The sequence below is a fragment of the Drosophila novamexicana genome, unplaced genomic scaffold, assembly GCF_003285875.2.
Source record: "Drosophila novamexicana strain 15010-1031.04,08,12 unplaced genomic scaffold, DnovRS2.1 tig00001059-arrow-arrow-pilon, whole genome shotgun sequence".
Classification (NCBI taxonomy): domain Eukaryota; kingdom Metazoa; phylum Arthropoda; class Insecta; order Diptera; family Drosophilidae; genus Drosophila; species Drosophila novamexicana.
In genome coordinates, this window is record NW_020824837.1 from 136003 (window position 1) to 157094 (window position 21092).

A 21092-nucleotide genomic window follows, 5' to 3' on the forward strand; every position below is an offset into this window, starting at 1 on the left:
AGTGCTGTAATTGTTGTTGTAGTAGCTGGCTGTTAGTTTTGGCGCCTGTCTAAATACAGCTGGGCCTGCACCTAAGCTGCTTCTTAATGCTGATCCTCGTCCAAAGCCGAAGGCAAAAAAAAACCCAGAAAAGTATAAGAAAAAAAAACTTCAAAAGCAAAGCCAAAACAAAGTGCCAACAAAGTAATTGCTAGCATTTGGCTGGCGGGCAATGGGTAACTGTATGTGTGCGTGTGTGTGTGTGTGAGTGCCACGCCCATAGCCATATGGTAAATATATAAACAAGTGCACGCAAACATTGGCAGCAGACGCCAAACACCCTAAGGACGTTTGCCTGGATAAACATAGCCCCTTTCTATCTGAATACCCTAGAAGAATAAAGAAAGTAAGGACTATGACTAATTCCAATTCCTTAAAAGAATTTACTTAAAAGTAAATATTAAATATTTTTCTTAGTGTACTAATGTTCAGTTCTCTAATTTTATACAGGGTATTCTGAGGTCGTACAGCAATTCGGATTGTTTACATTTGACATTGTTTTCCAATTCAATACCAGCAATCTATTATTATAGGGTATGCTCAAGTCGTGCACACAAAACGTACTCATTCACACAATCAAATCCTTATATATGCCTCTCTTTCACTTGTTGGTCGCGACATTTTTATGTTTAATATGCCAAATGCGTGTGTGTGTGTGTGGGCCTGTACGTGTCTGAATGTGTGTGTGTGTGTGTGTGCTCAAGTGTGTTTGTGTGTTTTTCTCAGACTGTGCGAAATATGTGCGCAATTTTACGCATATTTGCACTTCACTGTAGCATTTCTCACATGCGTGCACATATGTATGGCTATTTATATGGATATGTATGTGGCGCCGGGTATGCGGATCTGTATGTGGAATATGTGTGGATCTGTGTGTGTGTGTGTGTGTGCATTCCGGCTGCAAATATTTACGATGCTACGTTAATTTTGATGGCATGCCCGCCGGCAATTTGACGGCCAATTTCGAATCGGACTTATATAGAACACATATATCATTTTTATGAATCTTTATGATGATTACAGCTATTAGTTATTAGTCACGCTTTTGTAGCATCTGGCATTGTCTGGTTGATTTTCCCCAGCTCTCTCCCTCCCTCTCCCTCCCTCTCTCTTCGCTGATTTTGATATTGCGTTTCGTCTGTGAAAGGACTCTAAAATCAGCTCATTATTGATTCCGTGTCAGTTCAACTTATTGTATTTATCTAACAACTGATTGGCAACATAATGCATGTGAGCGTAATGCTCAGTGGGCGTAACAACGTGACGCACACACACACACAGATATCCTGGCACATGTGTGTGTGTGGCTGTGTATCGTATTGTTTCATTTTTATCTCTTAATTACATTTTCATCTTGATGCCAGCCTTCAACTCTCCAAGTTTAATTAACTTGGCAGCCCATCTCAGTGCAGCTGCTGTTATTCGATACGTCTAAGAAGCATGTCCTTCTTAGATATCTACCCACCCCCAGCCGACCGTCCGCCCAGTCTTTTAAGGCACAAGCTTATCAAGCCACATAATTGAATTGTTATGGCTTTCAATGTGTGCCCCCCATATGATACTTCAATTGAAACCCGAAGCTCGAAGATAGCATTGTCTGAGTATATTATAAACATATTTTGCTTTGTTTCCAATTTGGGCAACATTCCGAGCAGAATGCTCGACAAATTTAATTAAAAAAGTTATTTTACGTAACGAGCTACGAATATCGAATAAACGAATGAATGTTATATAATCAAGCCATAAATCTCAAATTCGTCTTAGCTAAGCTTGGGTAAAAATGAGAAGAAAATAAATTCAAATATAGGAAATTAAATGAAATATTTCCAATTAATATCTTTAAATGATATACTCAGAGCTGCTGGAAATATTTTTGCCTAACGACTGACAATTTTATTTATATTTATATTTTAAAATATTGTTCAGCAAATATATTGTTAAATTTGACTGCCTCAATATTTTATTTGCATTTAAATATTTTAAAAAAATATCACATAAAAAATCACCAAAGAATTGTGTTTGACATTTGAATTGGACGAACTTTTATGCCAATATTTCGCAGAACGTGACTTTTGGCAATATCGAATAAGAATTTTTAATAAAAATACACAATTTTCAGATTTCATAAATAACAAAGATTTTGCCCTTGGCCTTTAATTTAAATGTGAAGCAAAAATATTTTGCATAAGCGCCATGAAATTGAGACAACAGAAACGCACAAAATTAAACCTAGCTGACATTTAGCATATGCTGCCACAGTTATTTATGGGACTTGCGATAACTTTAACCTCAATTCCAACTTTGAACATTTGTTCCACATCGAAGACTCGACAAAGTTTGCTGTCGATTTCCAGCTCTTCTTCGTTCTCTCTGGTTTCATAATACGCATTTGTCCCTCAAACAGTTGATGTACAACTAAATCATGATTTCTTTACATTACTTTTTCGAATGTAACTTTTTTATTTCTCATTTGGACGAGTGATGAATTTATGTAAGCGAAGAAAGTACTATGAATAATTCTATAAGAGTATTTATGGCATTTCATTTATTGCTTCTTTATACATTTCATCGATAAAGCCAGCTGCCGCCTATTCAACCTATGTGAACTAATGTAGCTTTTCTTTTCAAACTTGCTGCAGCTAATGTTGATCTATAAGTATATACATATAGCGAGAGCTGCCGGATCAGCTCACTATAACTTATAGCTCTCATATAAACCATTTGCGGCTTTTGATACGTAACAATTTCGACTGCTTTATTATATTATATATGGAATTGGCATAGGAGTTATTTAGATTTAATTACAAATAGCGGCATTGAGTAGAGTATTTACGTGATTTTCTACGCTGTCTGTAAGCGCATTTTATCTTCGGCTTGCCGAAGTTAACCTGTTCTTTTGCATTCCTTTTGGCTGCAGGTAATAGACAACTTTTGTTGCGCGTGGCAAAAACTTTTCAAAAAGCTTCGTGTATGTGTGTGCGTGTGTGCGTGTGTCCGTGTTTGTGTTTCTGCGTGTTTCTATCTGTTGAAGTACTTCAAATGATAGCCATCTCCCACTCTCTCCCTCTCTCTCTCTCTCGCTCTTGTTTTTTCACTCCCTCCCAAGGCTAACAGAGAATGTGAGCCATGAAAAGTAATTGCAGCCTTTGAGGCGTCTCTCCAGTTGTTGCACGCCTCGGCAATTTAATTTATTAAATGCAACAACTTGTAACTAATGAAAATGCACTCAATTTGTGCCCTGCGCTCTCAAATGACTTGGAACAACAACGTTGCACCGCCCATTTTCTGTTGTCTCAAGCAGTGAGTGGGCGTGGCAGCGCAAACATATTGCAGACATAATCGAGCAGCATTTGTGCAACGATATTTGCGACTTCCGCCAGGCACGGCAAATGCGAGCATTTTTGCTCGCGAAATTTTCCGCCCGCCTCGACTTTTCCTCTCGACGACAGCTGCAACGTTTCAGCGAATGCTTTGTTGGTTGGCCAGCAAAAGTTGGCAAGCCCCAAAAACTTGCCACACACTTTGTAGGTAAGCCACGGCGCGCAATTTAAGTGTCGCAATTACCAACAATTGCCGCAACTTGCCACAAACAACAAATACATAGAGAACTGTTGCATTTAGATGCCGCACAAAGTTGCCAGGCGGCAGATAATGCGGCACTCAACCAAGTTTTAGACACAATTTTAACTAGCTTTCAGTTGGCAATCGCAACTTTTTTAATTGAGCCAAGTGGACTTCAGCTTAAGTTAAATGCTTTACTCTGCCCCATTTGCAAAATAAAAGCCCCACATGGGACAGCTTGATATGGAACAATTAAAAACTTTCAATTGCTCTAGCCTAGCAGATGTGCCATTTATTTCATTACTTATTACGTTCTACTATTTGAAAAGCTTAAAATTTCTGTTTTTAGGATATTATCCAACTCGGCTTGTGTGCAAATTAAAGCAATCCCTATTTTCACTTATATTTCGTCTTCTTCAAACTTAAGTTTTTATGCTTGTATTTGAACAAAGCTGTTTTATTCTGCGCCCTTTCAAAAATGTAATCAAGAAATTGATTTTCTGTTCAGAAAATTCTTATATATATTTAAATTAAAAAATACTTATATTGTATGAAAATATTATTATCCTGTTGAGTTCTTGGGTTCTTGGGCGAAATTTGAAAAAGTCAACAAAGCCCGATATTTCAAAATATGTTAAAGCAAAAACAGAAAAGAAGTTCACTAATATTACAGAGTTTTGACAATTATTTTGTACAAAATAACTCATAAAAAAGTGCTGAGAATTAAAAATTGAACTATTTTTTCGAATAAGGAAAAATACATAAAGAAAATGGAGAGTAAAATTGTATTTATTTGTGCTTTTTGAGTTTTTTGCTTCTCTGATTTATTTTATTATATTTTTTTTACTGTAAATCAAATAAATTGAAAATCGAGCTAAAGAAATTTTAAACCAATTTACACCTCTAATAAAAATCATTCATTGGCCGAAAGCAACGCATCAATAAAAATAATAACAAAGCGCTTTGTTTAAAATTACTTTGTGGTCGCAGCCTTTGCCGCCAGCCACGCCCCTGCCGCTCCACCCACAATACGTTGCAACAAATATATAAAAAAAAGAATGGAAATGGGCTGTGAAAAGAGTTGAAAATCAGATTAGGTTACGTGCGTGGCTTTCAATTGGCAAATGTTGTTTTTTTGCGAAGCTCCACACGGCGTATACGCAATGTGCTAAGTGGGACATGCAAATGCCATTAGCGCTGCATTTATTTGAAATATTTTTGCACGAATGAACTAATTAATAATTCATGACAAATAGATGCGAGCATGACAGAGCGAGAACAACAAAACTGTAGTTGTTGTTGACTTTTTTTTGCAGTTTTTCAATTTGAATTTGAATTCGGGCTGGAATTTCATTAAATGTGCCGCACTGCGAAAAAATATGGAAAATGCACAACAGCAACAACAATTGCAAAAGATGCTGCGCACAAATATTTGCTTTTCAAATGAAAATGAATAAATGCAGCAGCAACAACAACGGCAGCGACAGTTACAGCAACAACAGTTGCTGCCGTGTCGACAGGCAGCAAAAGTTTTCGCCTTTGGTTTTGCTGTCAGCTTAATGAAGTTGTTGTTGCCACTGGCTGACAGCCAGCCAGGCGAAAGTTCAATCTGCTGTTGGTCACACTGTTAGCAGCAGCAGCAGCAACAGCAGCAGCAACAGCAGCAGCAGCAGCAGCAGCTACAGCAACGGCAGCAACATGCCACGCTTGCAACCCATCCGTAGCAGCTGTTAATTAAATTTTATGCTTCAAACAGTGCAAAAGTTGCAAACTCGAGTGCTGCTGCTTTGCGCTAGTTACGGCTAATGATAATGTTGCTGCTGTTGTGGCTGTTGTTGCCGTTGCCGTTGCAGTTGCTGATAATGCAACCTGCTTACTAATTTATACATGACACGTACAACAACAATGCCACCTCTCATATCAGTATGTGAGCTTATGTGTGTGTTGCACAGTCAGCCCACAGCATGCAATGTCAGTTCATTTATCTACAAGAGTCTGCAACAGCAGCAGCAACAGCAGCAGCTACGGCAACCGGATGCGTGGGCGACACACAGACTGGCGACAGCAGTTGGCAATCAATAAATCCCAGGACCTGGCTCCTGTTGATATTTGCACAGGGCAATGCATAAATGCACACATACACACACCCCCCACACACACACCCCCACACACACACACACCACATATTGCTGCGTGGGTTGCGTGATTGCTGACGTCCAAGCTGCAAATTTGCAGCAGCAACTGGTTGTTGCTATGACTACCGGACTTTGAGCTGTTGGTCCTTTTGGGGGTAGCACAGCAGCAGATCCAGATACAGGTCCCAGACACAGTTTCATTTTCATTTGCACTTGCTCTTGCTGTTGCTGTTGCTTTCGCCCTAATGGAAAAGTACAGTTGAGCCCAAGAGCTGGCCAGGTGCACGTGCCGTCAGTTAACAGTTGTTGCCCTGCCTAAACGGACCACGTACAAGAGCTGAACAATGCATTATGCAAAAGTGTGCATTACGTTAGACTGATGCGCATTGGTTCATGTGCATAACAATCTGCAACTGAGTTGTTTTTAGATGTGTGAAAAGTTTATGAACACAATCAAATATTTAAAAAAATCGCAAGTGCATTTACTTTGAAGCAAGTCGAACCAGAAAACTTTTCCAGGAGCATTTTTTAGATTAATTGGGATCTGCCGAAACCCTTAGTTCAATAATCTTCTATGAAGATGAAAATATATTTCTTATCGAAATATTTGCTCATTTTCATAATATCGATAAGTATCGAATTTGATATTTTAAGAGCTATTTACTTGAAGCCTAATATGTTCGTTCTCGTACAATGTTCTTATATAGATTAATAATCTTTTACTTTTTGAATAGCTTCCCTTCTTCCACTCAAAGTGAACAAGAACCCATTTCTAACGCACACGCTGTGTGCTCACTATTTGCTGTCACATTAAGAGCCTGGATTTCATGAGCATTCGACCATAAACACCCAAGTTGCTCAATAATGCATTGCACCGTAATGCGGTGTAACATTTCACAACACTTAATGCGTTTTGACAGAACTGTACGCCATGCGAGTGCTACACAAAATGTCAGTTCAGTTTTGGTTAACGATAATTTGATTTAACAACTGTAACTCGCTTAGTCCGTTGCAGTTTCTCGGTTTCTGGCCCAATGATCAGGTGATGGCCATAATCCAACTACTCACACACACACACACACTCACACACATACATATGAATTTTGGTATATGCACCAACTAGTTAAAAACATATTTGCATTGAAAATCTTGTTAAAAACGTGTGAAGTGGTTGCTGCGATGCAGGCGGGGGAGGTTCACTCTGTGGGGCATTTGGATTTAGTTTTGCGTCAAACTTTTAATTAAACTTGTAAATTGTTGTTGCCACAGAGAGAGAGTAAAAAAAAAAAAAGAGAGAAACAGAAACAACACATCAAAGCAAACTCCCGCCGGCAGTGTTGAAAACTGTGTGTTTTTTTGGTACTTACCAACATTGCCCTCCGCCTGTACGGTATCTCCATGCAAGGCCAGGAACAGCAGCAGCAGCAGCGCCTCCAGGGATGCGAATTGCAGCTGCCTCGCCGATTGCCGCAGTACGTCCAGCTTACAGCATAGGCGGCTCAGGCCGCAGCCACGCCCCGTTGATGCTGCCGACCGTCTACCGTTTAGTAGACGACGCCGGCTGCGACGTCGCTGCGACGGCAATGACGCCGCCTGAGCACGCCGGGACAACTGTTGTTGCTGTTGTTCTTGCTGTTGCTGCTGTTGTTGTTGTTGTTGCTGTTCTTCCTGCTGCAGTTGTTGTTGTTGTTGTTGTTGCTGTCGCAGCTTAGACCATTCTCCTTCGTGTTGCTCCTCGCAGTTGTCTGCTGCGCTTGTTGTTGCTTCTGGCGGCTGCTGCTGCTGCTGCTGCTGATGTGCTCTAGTTGTTGTATGTTGCTGCCGCTGTTGTTGCTGTTGTTGTACATTGCTTGCCATGATAATCGGCCCACCTGTCAGCAAAAAGTAGAATATAAAATTGAACGAAATTTTCATTAAATGCAGTTCGGCTTAGAGGAAATTGGGTAAGGATTTGATTGAGAATTGAGAACTTGAGCACAGAGCACAGTGGCATTCAACATCATTTGCATTAGGTTAATCAATTTGGGACTAAAATGTACTCGAAACTAAAATTAATTGAGTGCAGTTGTTATGAGCTAATAAGTTTATCAAAAGAATGAGTTTTTATTTACAGAACTGAATTTTTGTTACAGAAGAAAGTTTAAAAGAAGACATGCTACAGCTAGTTTTATTCGATTCGAAGATTAAGTGTAAATACGATAAACTTCAAGCAGGACAAATGAAGCAATCCAAAGCTCCAGTATGGACTTAGGATGAAGTGTTGCAAAAGTGTGTGAGATGTAAGGGGCACAAAATCCATCATTCTCTTTGAATCTTATCTAACCAAAGATATTGCCTCATTAGCCCAGTTGCTTTTCATTCGGCGCGTTTATCATTTTGCCCACATTTGTGGCATAATTTGTAAACAGGATTCCCAGCTGTCGGCAAAAAAATGATAAATTCACGCAATGTTGGCAAAAAACTTTACAATTTTCAACATTTATCATTCGCACGATGACACGAAGAATCATCTTGATGAGCGCCAACCAACAGTTATGATTATGAAGTTTTCGAACCACTGTGCGTGGGCTTCGAATTGCATTTAAGCGTATTCTATGGCGGGGGAGGAAAAACAACTTTTCGTTTTTCCGGCATTGCCATATATATATATATACGCATATAAATTTACGATATTTCGCTCAATATGCACAATACACAATCCATCCGCAGCCTTGCGAGTCGGATACAAGTGGAAGGACGAAGAAGTTGTTCAGCATTGTTGCGCTGCAGTTTCCGCTGCTTTTGTGCTCTCTTACGAATAATTCATGCTGTTTATATGGTAATAAATGTCAGGCTTCTTTTTGCCAAAGCGCCAGGAGCTGCGCCCCAAAAGGAAATTGATTTTCCTTGCCGCTTCAATGGGCTTCAGTTGGTCGTTACCTGAAGCTCCACCCTCCCCCAGCCCCATTGGCACCTATTTTGGGTCCCTTTTTTTTGCCTTATCTCACATATTTCCACGAAACACGCGCTTTACTTTACGTATTATTGTTAAACACTGGGACGAAGACTGGGACTCATCAACTGTCGCCCGGCTACACACAAATCTGTTTTGGGCTTAAGGCAAATGTCGCCAGCGATGTGATGAAGGCCACAAAAAGCGACAGAATTAAATGCAATTACCTGTCAATCTAGCCCAACAGAAAAATCCCCAAAAGAAAGAACAACTATTAAATAAACAAAGGAAAGATTTGTATTGACTCAATAAATGTGTGCGTGGGAATAGCCCAAATGTTTAGCTGCCTTTTTTTTGACACTTTGCCTAAGAATGGATAAGGGTATGTCCAATATAAGTAGTTACTGATAGGTCAAAGCCTTAATTTAGTGAATGAAAATAAATTAATAGCACTTTTGGACCCAAAGATATGTTAAACGTAGAACTCCTTTTTATAAAACAAAGCAAAAGATAGAGAATTATATTAAAGCTCTGTGAGAAGAAACGAATAACGATTCGATTCGCCCGATTCCAATATATATATACTGCCTGTAACTGACAGGAAAGCTCTATGAAAAGTTTCATGATGAAATCTGGATGAATGAGAGTCTCATTTTCATCACATCACACATCAGTTGGGCTGTAAATATTTATATACAAGAATGATGTTGCCAGCTTTAGATTTCAAATTTATTTTGTATATACATATGTATGTTTGTATGTACATATGTATGTATGCATGTCTGTATGTCTTTATGTATGTATGCATGTATGAATGCATGCATGTGTCTATATATGCATGCATGTATGAATGAGTGAATGCATGTATGAATGTGTTAATGTGTTTATGCATGTATGTGTGTGAGTATATATGTATTTATGTATGTATGCATGTAAATATTCTTATAAAATACCAATAGCAGACCGATTTGTCTTATGGCGCGGCAAATTATAATAGAAAAACGTATTTATTAAAGCTGCCCTCCTCCTCGATTCTCAAAAACATAAGTAAGGCTTGCAGGCTTCACCAATGAATTAGGCTCAGGAAGCTGAGGAGCCGGAGAAGCATGGCGGAAGAGCAGCAGGAGGAGGTATTTAGGTATGTAGGTATGTAGGTATGTATGTATGTATGTATGCATGTATGTATGTATGTATGTATGTATGTATGTATCTATGTATGTATGTATGTATGCATGCATGTATGTATGTATGCATGCAAATATGTATGTATGTATGTGTGAATTTATGCATGTATGTATGTGTGTGTACGATATGGGCTGTGCGTTGATCACCAATCAGTCAGTCGATCAGTTAGTCAGGGGAGTTGTATATAGAGAGATATGTATATACTATAGGGGATGTGCCACACAGGATAAAATTATAACTATTTTCTATTGAAATTCCGAAAGGATAAAATCTGAAAATGGACAAGAGATTTCAAAATAGAAAACAGAATTAAATCAAAGTGAAAGCCCATTTGTAAATCAGTATTTAAGCTAATAAGTAGATGCCAGCAAAGTTCAGTTGTTTGCCTCCGCGCCAGCTGTAAAATTGAGTGAAAGCGAATAAAATGAATACACTCGTAATTACATATTCTGTTTGCTATTTGCTACTGGCAAATACTCAAAGTTCGCGGAATAAATTCAAGTTTATTTGTGGACCTTTCTTGTTGACACACAAGTCAAACCCCTTGACAGAGTTTATATTTATGTATATATGGTATGTAGGCATGTGTATCTGGTCGCAGTCGGATCATGTGTAGGCAATCATTTCGCATAAGCTAGATGATTAATGTGCTCACAGATTCGTTGCCCCGGACAGGACTATATTGCCTTGACATAGTTATTCCCCAGGACCAGGACCTGGCGATGACTCGAATTCCTTTTGCCATTGGCTGCGTCTTGGGCATTTCGATTCATTTTTCATGCGCCGCTCGTTGCCGCTGGCTGTGCAAAAACTAAACAGAACTAAGCTTCAATAAGTTGAACGAGCCCATGGCGCCCCAATGCCGCATGACATTGCAACATATGCGGCGGCATAATTAATCATCGCTCGAACGTGCCGGCCCCAAAGTTTTCCCAACGCCCACCTAAGAGGCCCGCGGGCAAAGTTGTTGGCCGAGGAAAACTTCGTTAAGCTCTTTATAATATTGCCCACTAATATGTATAAATTTATTGCCCGTAAAGGGAATATTTGATTAGCTGCCCACTAGGATTCAATTTAATCGAGTGACGTCAGCGGACAGCCGCATCTATGCGACTTTCTTGCTGCCTTTTGCCATTTCCTTTTCCTGTTTGTTAATTTATGCAGTCGACCTGGCAATCAACTCTAATAATTGCAAAACGTTGAGTATTTCACTTTGTAATGTCCGCCGCTCTCCCTTGTCATTCGCTTTAATTAAAAATGTCGTGCAATTAAAAACGCATCAGCGAATGCAACAAGGAAAATAAATAGAAAAAAATATCATAATAAAAAAGTAAAAATACACAAGCACACAGACAAACACAAACAAAGTGCCAGAGCTATAAAAACAACCAAGTGCCGACCCTGGCCTTGCCGGAGACCATAAATAAACTCGACATCCATTTGCTAAGCACTCATCCATTAAAAATTGCTTAAGCTTTATTTGATATGGTGGAGAACTCATCATTCGATTTGATTGCTTCCCACAAAATGCAAAGTATTTTAAGTAAGCTCCAGGCGAGTCTTAACAAATGGCAGCTTTTATTTATTTTATAGCTATTTTTGTCAATTGCAAGAACCGAAGAAATAACTTATTTTTATAGATTAAAACTTTCATGAGCTTTCAGAGCAAATCAATATATATATATATATTCCTCTACTTAAAGACCAACTTTACAAAATTTGCCTAAATTAAAGTAACAATTAATTGAAAGTAAAGCTTTCTGGAGCTTTCAAAACTAATTTTAAGCCATTATGCGTAGTATGAGTAAAAATGCCTTCGGACGCTTTAAAAGCTTCATACATATGCCTAAAATATAATGTTTAAGCTTAAAGCTTGAATGAGCTTTCAAATATACTTTACACCTATGTGCGTCCAATGCAAAAATAAACAAAATTGATACAATCAGCTAAGATGCAAGCTTTCAGAAGCTTCTGACGCTATGCAAAACTTCAAAGAGCTTTCAAAGCTACTCTTATGGATGGACATACATATCATCAATCAGACGTCAAGCTTTGATGAGCTTTAAAAGCTTCTTTACAGAAAGTAATTTTAAAGCTCGCTTATAATCCCTTCGTTTAACTGCTTGCAAAGCACATTAACTGATCTTATTCTAATTAGCTACAATTAATTAAGCTTTAAGCTTGCGAAAGCTTCACTTAAAAACATTAGCGCTCTATAGAACATGCAACAATTTAATTAGACAAGCCCAAGACATTCTATTTGCATATCTTACATTTAAAAAAAAGAAATAAATTTTCAAGCGTGCCGCGGCAACAAGTGAAGTAGGTGCCGCGGCGCCTAATAGGTCGCGGCCATTTTTTAATTAAGTGAATGTGCGGCTTTTAGCCGGTTGCATACAGATATGCACACAATGTCACAATGGCATGGAATACCAGACCCTCGCTCCTCCCCTCCCTCCCTTTCCTCGTCTATCTGAAGCATTTGTTCCCCTTTAATCTCTTATATTCTCGCATGCCACAAAAAAAAAAACCGCAGTTGCCAGAGCAGCTGGCAGGATGGGCTTGTTTGTTTTTGCATTATTTTTTGGGTAGCGTACAGAAAGTATTCCCACGCCGCCCCACCTCGCCCTGCTACTGCCGCACACGCCTCGTTGCAAGCGCTGCTGCAATTAAAATGCAAGGAAATTACTTTAAAATACATTTGTTGCGCTTGTCAACCGGCTGCAATGCAGCTTGGCTTGCTTTTCGCCTTTTTGTGCATTGTGCGCTCCACTTCCGTCCACACAATGTGCAACGCCCCGACCCTCCTCTACCCCTCTGCCCAACCCTACACCCTGTGCCACACTGAGCACCGTTTGGCAAACCCATTGCCTTTCTAGTCACATCCGTTTGGCTTTTATCCGCGCATATTGCGCCCCGAAGCGACGCGCATTAAATTCGCACTCAACTTGCAGAATGCACCTCTAAAGCGACCGCTCCTTCCCTCGGCACGCCTCTGCCCAACACAGCGAGTCAGTCTCCCTTTTGTCACGAGCAGCATTTTCCCTTTCCACTTTTCGTTTTCTACTCCTTGCAATTGGCTTCTCGCAGCCGCAACGTGTCCTCGCCTTGCATATTTTGGCTCAATCATCAATTTCAATCAAATTCGCTGCGATAGCCGCAAATTTTATTGGATTTGGTTCTACAAATTTCATGTATTCGCTGTCAAATGCAGATGCAAAACTTTTAATCCAATTAGGCAAACAAAATGCTAAGAATGATTACTTTTTTGCACTCGATACTAGGTGCGGAACGTTTTATGCGTTTTCCAACACTGACCTCGGCTGATCTCAATAGAAAGTGAAGGGTTAAGTAATTGTGTTGAAGGAAAATGCAAAGAAAATAAGAATTCAATTATGTTATGGTTTTCCTTAACTGAAACTTAATCTGGATACTGAATGTCAGCGATGTCCATATGGGCACCATCATATTGGAGAAAAAATATCCTTGAAAAAGAAAATGTTTTTTACGTTGTATTAAAGCCGAACAAAAACACGACACAATTTACAACATTGTTAAACTCCAATAAGTCAAAATATTCAACTCTCTTCTTTTCGTTAATCGGCATTCATCTGTCACTATACAACACTACCCCATCCCGATCAGATTAAGATTATTGATATTTTTCTGGCTATAGTACTAGATAGTACTCTTCAATATTTTTAAGCAAATTTACACGCGAGTACTTATGCCATTGTCAAATGCATTATTTAATATATATGCTGAACTATAAAAAGAAAAACTAAACTTACTTTGAAAAATGTAATTTTTCCAATAATTTTTGGTGACAAGTACATTTTGTTTTCGAGTGAAAAACGTGCCAGATCGAGGCATTTTTATTTTATTTTTTACCAACACTGCTCAAGCGCCGCACACTTACAACACTGCCGCCAACGCAGCCAACTTAACGCACCGAGTGAGCCCTTTTCTCTTGTAATCGAAACTTACGATAAGCGTTGACGTCTCCCAAAGGCAAGTGAATTTTCCGAGTTGACGGGGGAAAAAGAAAATAATAAAAATTATTAAAATTTTGTGAACGGAACTTTGTTGAAATAAATTGCAGCTCGTCAATATTTGTGAGGCGAAAACTATTTGGAACTTCTGCTAAAAAGAAAAGAGCTTGAAAATGGGCAAAAAACAAAAGATGAAGAAGGCAGCCGCAGCTGCCAAGGCCGCTGCCAGCGTAGCCGCACAGTCAGCTCCAGCTGTCGAGGCCAACAGCAGCAGCAGCAACAACAACAACAACAACAACAACAACAAAAACAACAGCAAGAACAAGAACAAGAGCGATGAGAGCAACCAAAAGCCAGACATACGGGCCATCTATAACAATATGCAAAATCTGATGAGCCTGGCCGAGAATTTGCAAACGCTGCCAAGCGGCACACGCAAAAATCAGCCATCATCCGGCTCCGGCTCATCGGCCTCGGACAGCTCTGACAGCGATGATGCGCCCGATCCGGCGCCATCTGAAGAAGAACAGGCAGCAGCAGGGGGAGTCGGGCAGTCGGCACCGCAGCGACAGCAGAAACTGTCAACGGATGTGCCCGCCGAGCTGCTCTCGGCGCCAAAATATTCGCGCGGCGAGAAGAAGGCGCGTCGCCTGCTCATGAAACTGGACCTGGAGCCGGTGGCCAATGTCTCGCGTGTGACCATGCGCAAGGCCAAGAACGTGCTGCTCTGCATCGATCAGCCGGAGGTGTACAAGTGCCCCAACAGCAAGACCCTCATCTGCTTCGGAGAGGTGCGCATCGAGAATACCTCAAACGCAGCCGCCGCCCAGGCAGCCGAGCGCTACATCAACGATGTGAATGTGCGTGCACCGCAGCTGGTCAACGATGCCAGAGATCCGCTGCTGGCCACCAATGAGGACGAGGACGTTGACGTCGACATTGATGCACTCGGCAATGCTCTGGACGAGAAGGATATCGAGCTGGTGCAAATGCAGGCCGGCTGCACGCGCCAAACGGCCATCAAGGCGCTGATCAAGCACAAGAGCGATGTGGTCAATGCCATCATGGAGCTAACTGTGGGCGTCGACATCTAGAGGGCAACTAAATTGGGGGAGTAACACATTCCAGCTCTCCAGTGTGTTATTGTTATTGTGAAGTAATCGAAGAGTCGGATCGGGTCAAGTTTTCAAATTTTTTATCAATATTCAATTATATTTGCAAGGAACATTTCATATTTGATGTATCTAAACGGATAAAAATTCAAAAAAAAATGCGATGGATGCCGGTCGACGGTTTATGACTATCCACAAATATAGCACGAATTTCATAAAAATGTTGTAAATCAAGTATTTGACCCGATGTTGGTTAGCTCTTGCCAACAGAAAGCGAGATTATTTGGTATGGAACATATTATAATCATATTATAATCATGATATAAGTCTGGGTACCTACTTATGTGAGAGCCTACATAGATCTAGCTTTTAAAGTCTCCCCGATGGAATCGTTTGAGTAGCATATGAAACATATGAGAAACACACGCTAAAATTCATTTCGCCACGGCCGGAAAATGGGTGGAAAAGTGTGGCTTTATTGCCCGACATTCTTATATATACCCTCGCAGCACTTCTTGCTTGTTTAACTGATGAATTAATTTTTATATTATTTTTCAAATGTAATTTCTTTATTCTGCTTTTTCAATTGTGAAGCTGTAATCGTTGCGCTTTTCCTGACTCGGTCCGGTTGCTCGGCTTCAACTCCAGCTTTCCCAACAAAGTATTTATCTATGCGAATTTTGCCGTAGTAGAGCTTTTATCACTTGCAAATTTGCATTGTTTGTGGCAGAGTGTAAGTAATCAGCTTTCCAGTTGGCTGATGTTGTTGTTGTTGTTGTTGTTGTTGTTGTTGTTTTTGTTGCTGTTGCCAGGTGCTGGTGGCATTCAAAAGGACTTCATTCAATTAAAATGGCTTTTGTTGGCGGACGGCTGCTGCTGCTGCTGCTGTTGCTTCTTTTGACATCCTGTCGCCAGGCAGTCGTCCTGCAAAGCCACTTAATAAATGGCGGGCTCTAACTTTCGGCTTAATTTCATTCAATTTGCAGCTGTCGCCAGCAGCCATAAAGAGGTCTTTAGTTTTCCCATTTGCGGCCAGACTCTCAAGACCCCTGCCCTGCCCACGGGCACGACCCAACAATTTCGAGCGTGAAAATTACCAAAAATAATACCAAAAAGTGCTCGACTATGTAATGTCCTGCTCAAAGGTACAACGCATATTATAATTGAGATATGTATTTATAATTGAGCACCAAAAATCAAATAAATATACGTATATAATATTAATAATAATATAATATGTAAGAGTCTTGTGTATAATGTGAAAAATTCAAGTGGAATCGAAATCGAAATTTGTTTTATAGCTCGCGTCAGGCAGATACAAATCCTTCCAAAGTGCACCCAAATCAAATTTGTCTTGCCTCTTTCTTTGCGATTTATAACAGACCATGAATATACAAATTGAAAATTCTCGCAAAATTTCAACTAGCCACAAATTTCTGTCGTCCCTAATACGTATTGAGCTCGCAGAGGCTCAATAGAAGGTTAGAGACTACTCTATGTAGGAAAACCTTCCACTGCCTATAACAATAGATTTTTAAAACTTTCATAGAATCATATCAAAGAAACATTTTGTATTCTATTGCTAGTCGCGCGTAAATTGAAACGGAAATTGATTAAGTTAGGTGCGCAGAGTTTTAATCAGCGTTCGGTCGACGCGTTCGCAATACGAAATCAATTGACAGCTCCGTGCCACAAAGTGGGCCAGATGGCCAGATTCCGTGGCAGCTGGCAACACCTGGCCACATGGCCAGGTACGTCTTACGGTTGAGTAAACAGCTTAAGTAGCCAGAAAGTTTGGTGGGCGGTTGGGCGTGCGGAGGCGCGGCTCCGGCCAAAGAATTTCAAGTTGGTTGTTGCTGAACATTTATGTTTTATTTTGCGGCTTATTTTCTTTGAAATATTTGCTGTGCCTTTGAGACTTGGGCTGTTGTGGAGTTTTTTGCAGATTTTTGAAATCAGATTTTCAACGCTTTCAAGTTGATTTCGTTGCGCATTTCTTGACCAAAAGCCGCAAAGGATTTTGTCTTGTGCCTCTTGCCTGGACCGGACGGACAGTTGCTGTGCGTCCGAGCATGAAACCAGAACTGACAACAGGCGGCCGTGTGGGCGTGTGGGCGGGGCTGGAGAGTACACTCAGCGAATAAGCCAAGAATTTGCTGCTTCAATTTGGTTTTCCAAGGTACAAATTTCCGGAGCACGCAAAAATTGTTGCTCTTAAGCTCGAAATGCCTCCCAAAAAAAAGACTCAAAATGCATTGCTTAATTCGTGTTTTAATTCTACTCATATTAAGAGTGTATTATGCTTAAATGAAGTAAGGGCAATTCTTCACTTCATTTGATTAGTTTTTTTTGTAAAATAAGCATGAGGTTTTAATTAGATGAATACTAGAGCACAACATGTACTGCACATCGTTTTTCGCTGAGTGTACGCATTCAGCTAACATTTTTATGGGCTCTACTGAGCAGGCAGTTCATCACTTGACGTCGTCTCAGTATATTTCAATATTCGTTTACTGCTGAGCCAATCGGAATGCCTGCGAAATGCTTAGTTGCCGTCGGGTCACAGGTCGCACAGCTGAGCCTGAAGTGCGGCGCATATCGCACCTGGCACTTTAGAGCTCTTTGGTGCCACATTATTGTGCACCAAAAAAAAAGACAGCTAAGCGAATTTCGAGTTTGAATCGGAGGGCTATTTGGGGCAACATCCGGTCAATGTTTTGAGGCATAACAAATTGCCTTTATCTGACTTTTATTTCTATAAATATACAAATATATGCACAAGTATATGCTAGAAGAAGGCATTTCCGTTCCGTGCGAAAAATGAAAAGCAATTAGATAAGCTCTTTCCGCCAGCTCAATGTGGCAATTGGATATGATTTGTGTGCGAAGAACTGGCTGTCGGGCTGGCTCCAGCTGTTTTACAACACATTCTCTCAGTGTGCAGCAATTCGCCGCATGAGGTAATCCCTTCTGGTCCGCCCTTTACTTTACTTTGATTCGAAATTAACAAAAGGGTCCACAGGATGTCCTTTAAAATATCATTTTCTTGCTTAATTTGGAAAGCAGCAAAGAATTTTGTATTTAATATCAAAAGAAATTCAATATTTAAGCACAGATTCAGCTTTGCATTTCTAGAACAGACGCAGAACGAGTTCTTTCAACCTCACAGTATCGATACTTATCGATTTTGAATGATTGCAAATTGAATAACAAATGAAATACAATTTTTGGGCATAATGTGAACAAGATAAGCAGGAATATTCATAACTCCGCCGACATATCTCCATTCAGTACATGGCAGTAAGGGAAGTAGAAGAATTAAGTGTGCAATCTTGACTTTTGTTTTACTTTGCAAGTTTTGCCTGTTCGGAAAATTGTAAAAACATTTTGCAAATTGAAAGTCTTTAAATTTTGAAAGTAATGGGAATGCGAGAGGGAGAGGGACCATAAACCTAATAAGCTGATTTGGAAAACTTTTACGCTTTCGTCTTTCAGCTAACGGAGCGTACTATTTGGCTTAAATCATTTAAGTTGCTTTTTAAGCTGTTTCCGAGTATTTCAGTTTTCTAGTTGTATTCTGTTATGCGCTGCCCTCCCCGTCCTCCGCTCACATTTCTAAATTAGAAGCGAGCAGCTTGGGCAAAAAAATGTATGTTGAATTTGAGAGAAAAGTGCATGGAAATTGTGCACATCCTGCGCCAATGAATAGGATGGGATTCGCTTTGGTCGCTGGCAAAGCCGCTTACAAAGCAGCCGAGTCCTGGGAAAGCTCCTGTTGCTGTTGTCCTGGGCAACTGCAATCAAAGGGTGCCCCACGCAGCCCCCACGCAGCACACGCCCCCGAATTCATTGGGAAAATTGTGTATGCATTTTCCGAGGAAACTTTAATGAATTCATATATGAAAAGCAATGTCAGATTTATTATTCCCGCTGTCTGCTGATAATCATATTAATGTGGCCGACGACAGGCCCGTGAATTTTCATATATGTATCTGTATCTGTATCTGTAACTGCGTATCTGACGCAGCAGGAAAATTGCATATCAATTGGAAATCAACGTTCGATGTTTTCCAAAAAAAAAAGAAAAGAAAAACAACAAAAATCACCATTTGCGCAGTTTGCACAACAATTGGGGGCGGGCGGGCTTGGAGAGCAGTTGGTGCAGGGGGAGGAGGATGGGGGAAGGGCGATTTCCCCTCTGCAACTGAGACCCACAGTTGCATAGCACCTTTGTGTGTGTATCTGTATCTGTACCTGTAGCGCGTGTATCTATAGCTGTTTCTTATCTGGTTGATAACAGGAAATTGATACATGTTACATTTTATACGAATGGGTGGATTTTTGTGTATATATATATATATATATATGTATATGTATATTGCTCCTGTCATATTTATATAATGAATGCGTAATTTTATCATTAATTTATGAATAATATTGATTGGTGCACATATGCGTGAATTTTCCAAGCTATTTCACAATTTTCACAGCGCAAATTGCAGCACAAGTAAAAGCTAATTATATAATTAAATGGAATTTATTTGCATTTTAATTGGATTTCAAGCGCATAATCAAGTTTTTGTATTTTTCATTGTAAAAATGCCATTGCATACTTTTCAGGCGATCGCACAAAATGGCGACTCGCAAATTAGCATGAAAAAAGAGAAAATGCTGCATACTTTTCAGCGTAAAAGCCCTTAAAATCTCCTCTAAGTGAGCGGAAGCCCACAAAAAAGAGAGCAAAAAGTAACAAAAGTAAAGTAAACTTAAGGAAAAATAAAAACTTTGAAGAAAATTTGCAAAGTTTTTGGACTTAAGTTTTTCTTTCTTAGTTTTCCTTTAAGTTTTCCTTACTTTTACTGCCCAGCTTTTCCCCGTGACTTACCACAGTTGCTGGTGCGCAATGGTCTCATGATAAGCGCGCTGCATTTTGGCATCGATGCTGTTCTGCCATATGTTGTACTCGAAATGCCACGCGGCAGCGGCGGCAGCAGCAGCAGCAGCAACAGCAGGAACAGAGCTGGCCACACTGGCGCTTGGCAACACTCGAACGGCTGGCGCAGAACACTAGCTGGGATTTTTCCTACTTGTTGTAGGTGTCACTTTTCTTATTTAACCGCTCAACACATTGCGCAGCGTTCACCACGCTGCGCTCGCCAGGTTGAACTGAACTCGGCAGCTCGACGTCGAGCATCAGGTAGACGCACACGCCAGCCGAGCGCAGCGCCCGAAGCCAGACGACGACAGCGACGACAGCGTCGTCGTGTGCCGAAGCTGCGCTTTCCAGCTTTCCAGCTGCGCGCCTGGGGTAATCTTGTGTTAGCAAAGCTTTCGTTGCAAAGCTTTGCTGCTGCTGCTGCTGCTGCTCCTGTTGCGTCGGCAGCGACGCCTACGCTTAAAGCTTTTGCTTCGTGCAGCTTTTCAAGCCCACGCAATGCGTTGTGGCTTGACTGCGGGGGCGGGGGCGGTGGTGGCGGGCGCGTTTGCCTGGCGCCTACAGCAACGTTGTCAGTGTGAGGCCCGCTCTCTCCCTCTCTCTCCCCCCCCCCCCCCCTCTCTCTCTCTCTCTCTCGCTCTCACTTGGCTTGCGCTCTTTTTGCGTTTCGTTCCAAAAATAGCAACAGCGCGAACATTCTGGTTGCCTACCGCCCGCTCGCTCGCCTTCCCTCCGCCCACTCGCCTTCCTTGCGCCCACTCTCGCTCCTCTTCATATTTGGCCACATTTTCTTTTACAGTTTTCGACAAAATGTTACCACAACTTTTGCTTTTAACGCAAATGCCAAGTCAGTCTTTAAGCTGCCTACCATAAACTAGTACAGCCCCCTCCCCTTCCCCTACTCCCCGCACTTGTTTTGGCAAAAACCTTATAAACTTGATATCTTTTTTAAAAATTTGTCTGCTATTTTTAGGCAGCGCCTGCGTAGGGAATGCCCCTAACCTCAACCCCAAACCCAAGCCCAGAATTGATTTTTTCGGCTGCCTTTTATGAATGAACTTGACTCACATACATACTGCTTATGTGACGGAAGCGACATTACACCTGTAACCAAGGAGGAGCAACTAGTCTAGGGGTTAGTTTAGAGCCTCAATTGAAAGCTCATTAGGTAAATGTATGTTACCTTTGCTGAGGTTTTCT

At 40.8% G+C, this 21092-nt stretch overlaps 2 protein-coding genes across 4 annotated transcripts in view; one reads left to right on the forward strand and one right to left on the reverse strand.

Annotated features, from left to right (window-relative positions):
* Positions 1-21092, reverse strand: part of LOC115765879 (receptor-type tyrosine-protein phosphatase N2) — a 77309-nt gene that overhangs the window by 18902 nt on the left and 37315 nt on the right. The window contains exons 1-2 of one of the 3 annotated variants that reach the window (XM_030709618.1): positions 19842-20095; positions 7103-7606 (exon numbers count right to left, since the gene is read on the reverse strand). In XM_030709618.1, coding sequence (XP_030565478.1) covers positions 7103-7606; positions 19842-19893 — 556 coding nt within the window. In that variant the 5' untranslated portion in view covers positions 19894-20095. Of the gene's footprint in view, positions 1-7102; positions 7607-13643; positions 13737-19841; positions 20096-21092 lie in introns of those variants that run through there. The other 2 variants (XM_030709617.1, XM_030709619.1) reach the window with 2 other exon arrangements.
* LOC115765880 (nascent polypeptide-associated complex subunit alpha) lies at positions 13785-15144 on the forward strand. Its single transcript, XM_030709620.1, has one exon. The coding sequence runs from the start codon at positions 14018-14020 to the stop codon at positions 14936-14938; it is 921 nt and encodes a 306-aa protein (XP_030565480.1). The 5' UTR covers positions 13785-14017; the 3' UTR covers positions 14939-15144.

What these genes read in the sequence shown, in the direction of transcription:
- LOC115765880 (XM_030709620.1), top strand. Translation starts at nt 14,018, where the DNA reads ATGGGCAAAAAACAAAAGATGAAGAAGGCAGCCGCAGCTGCCAAGGCC.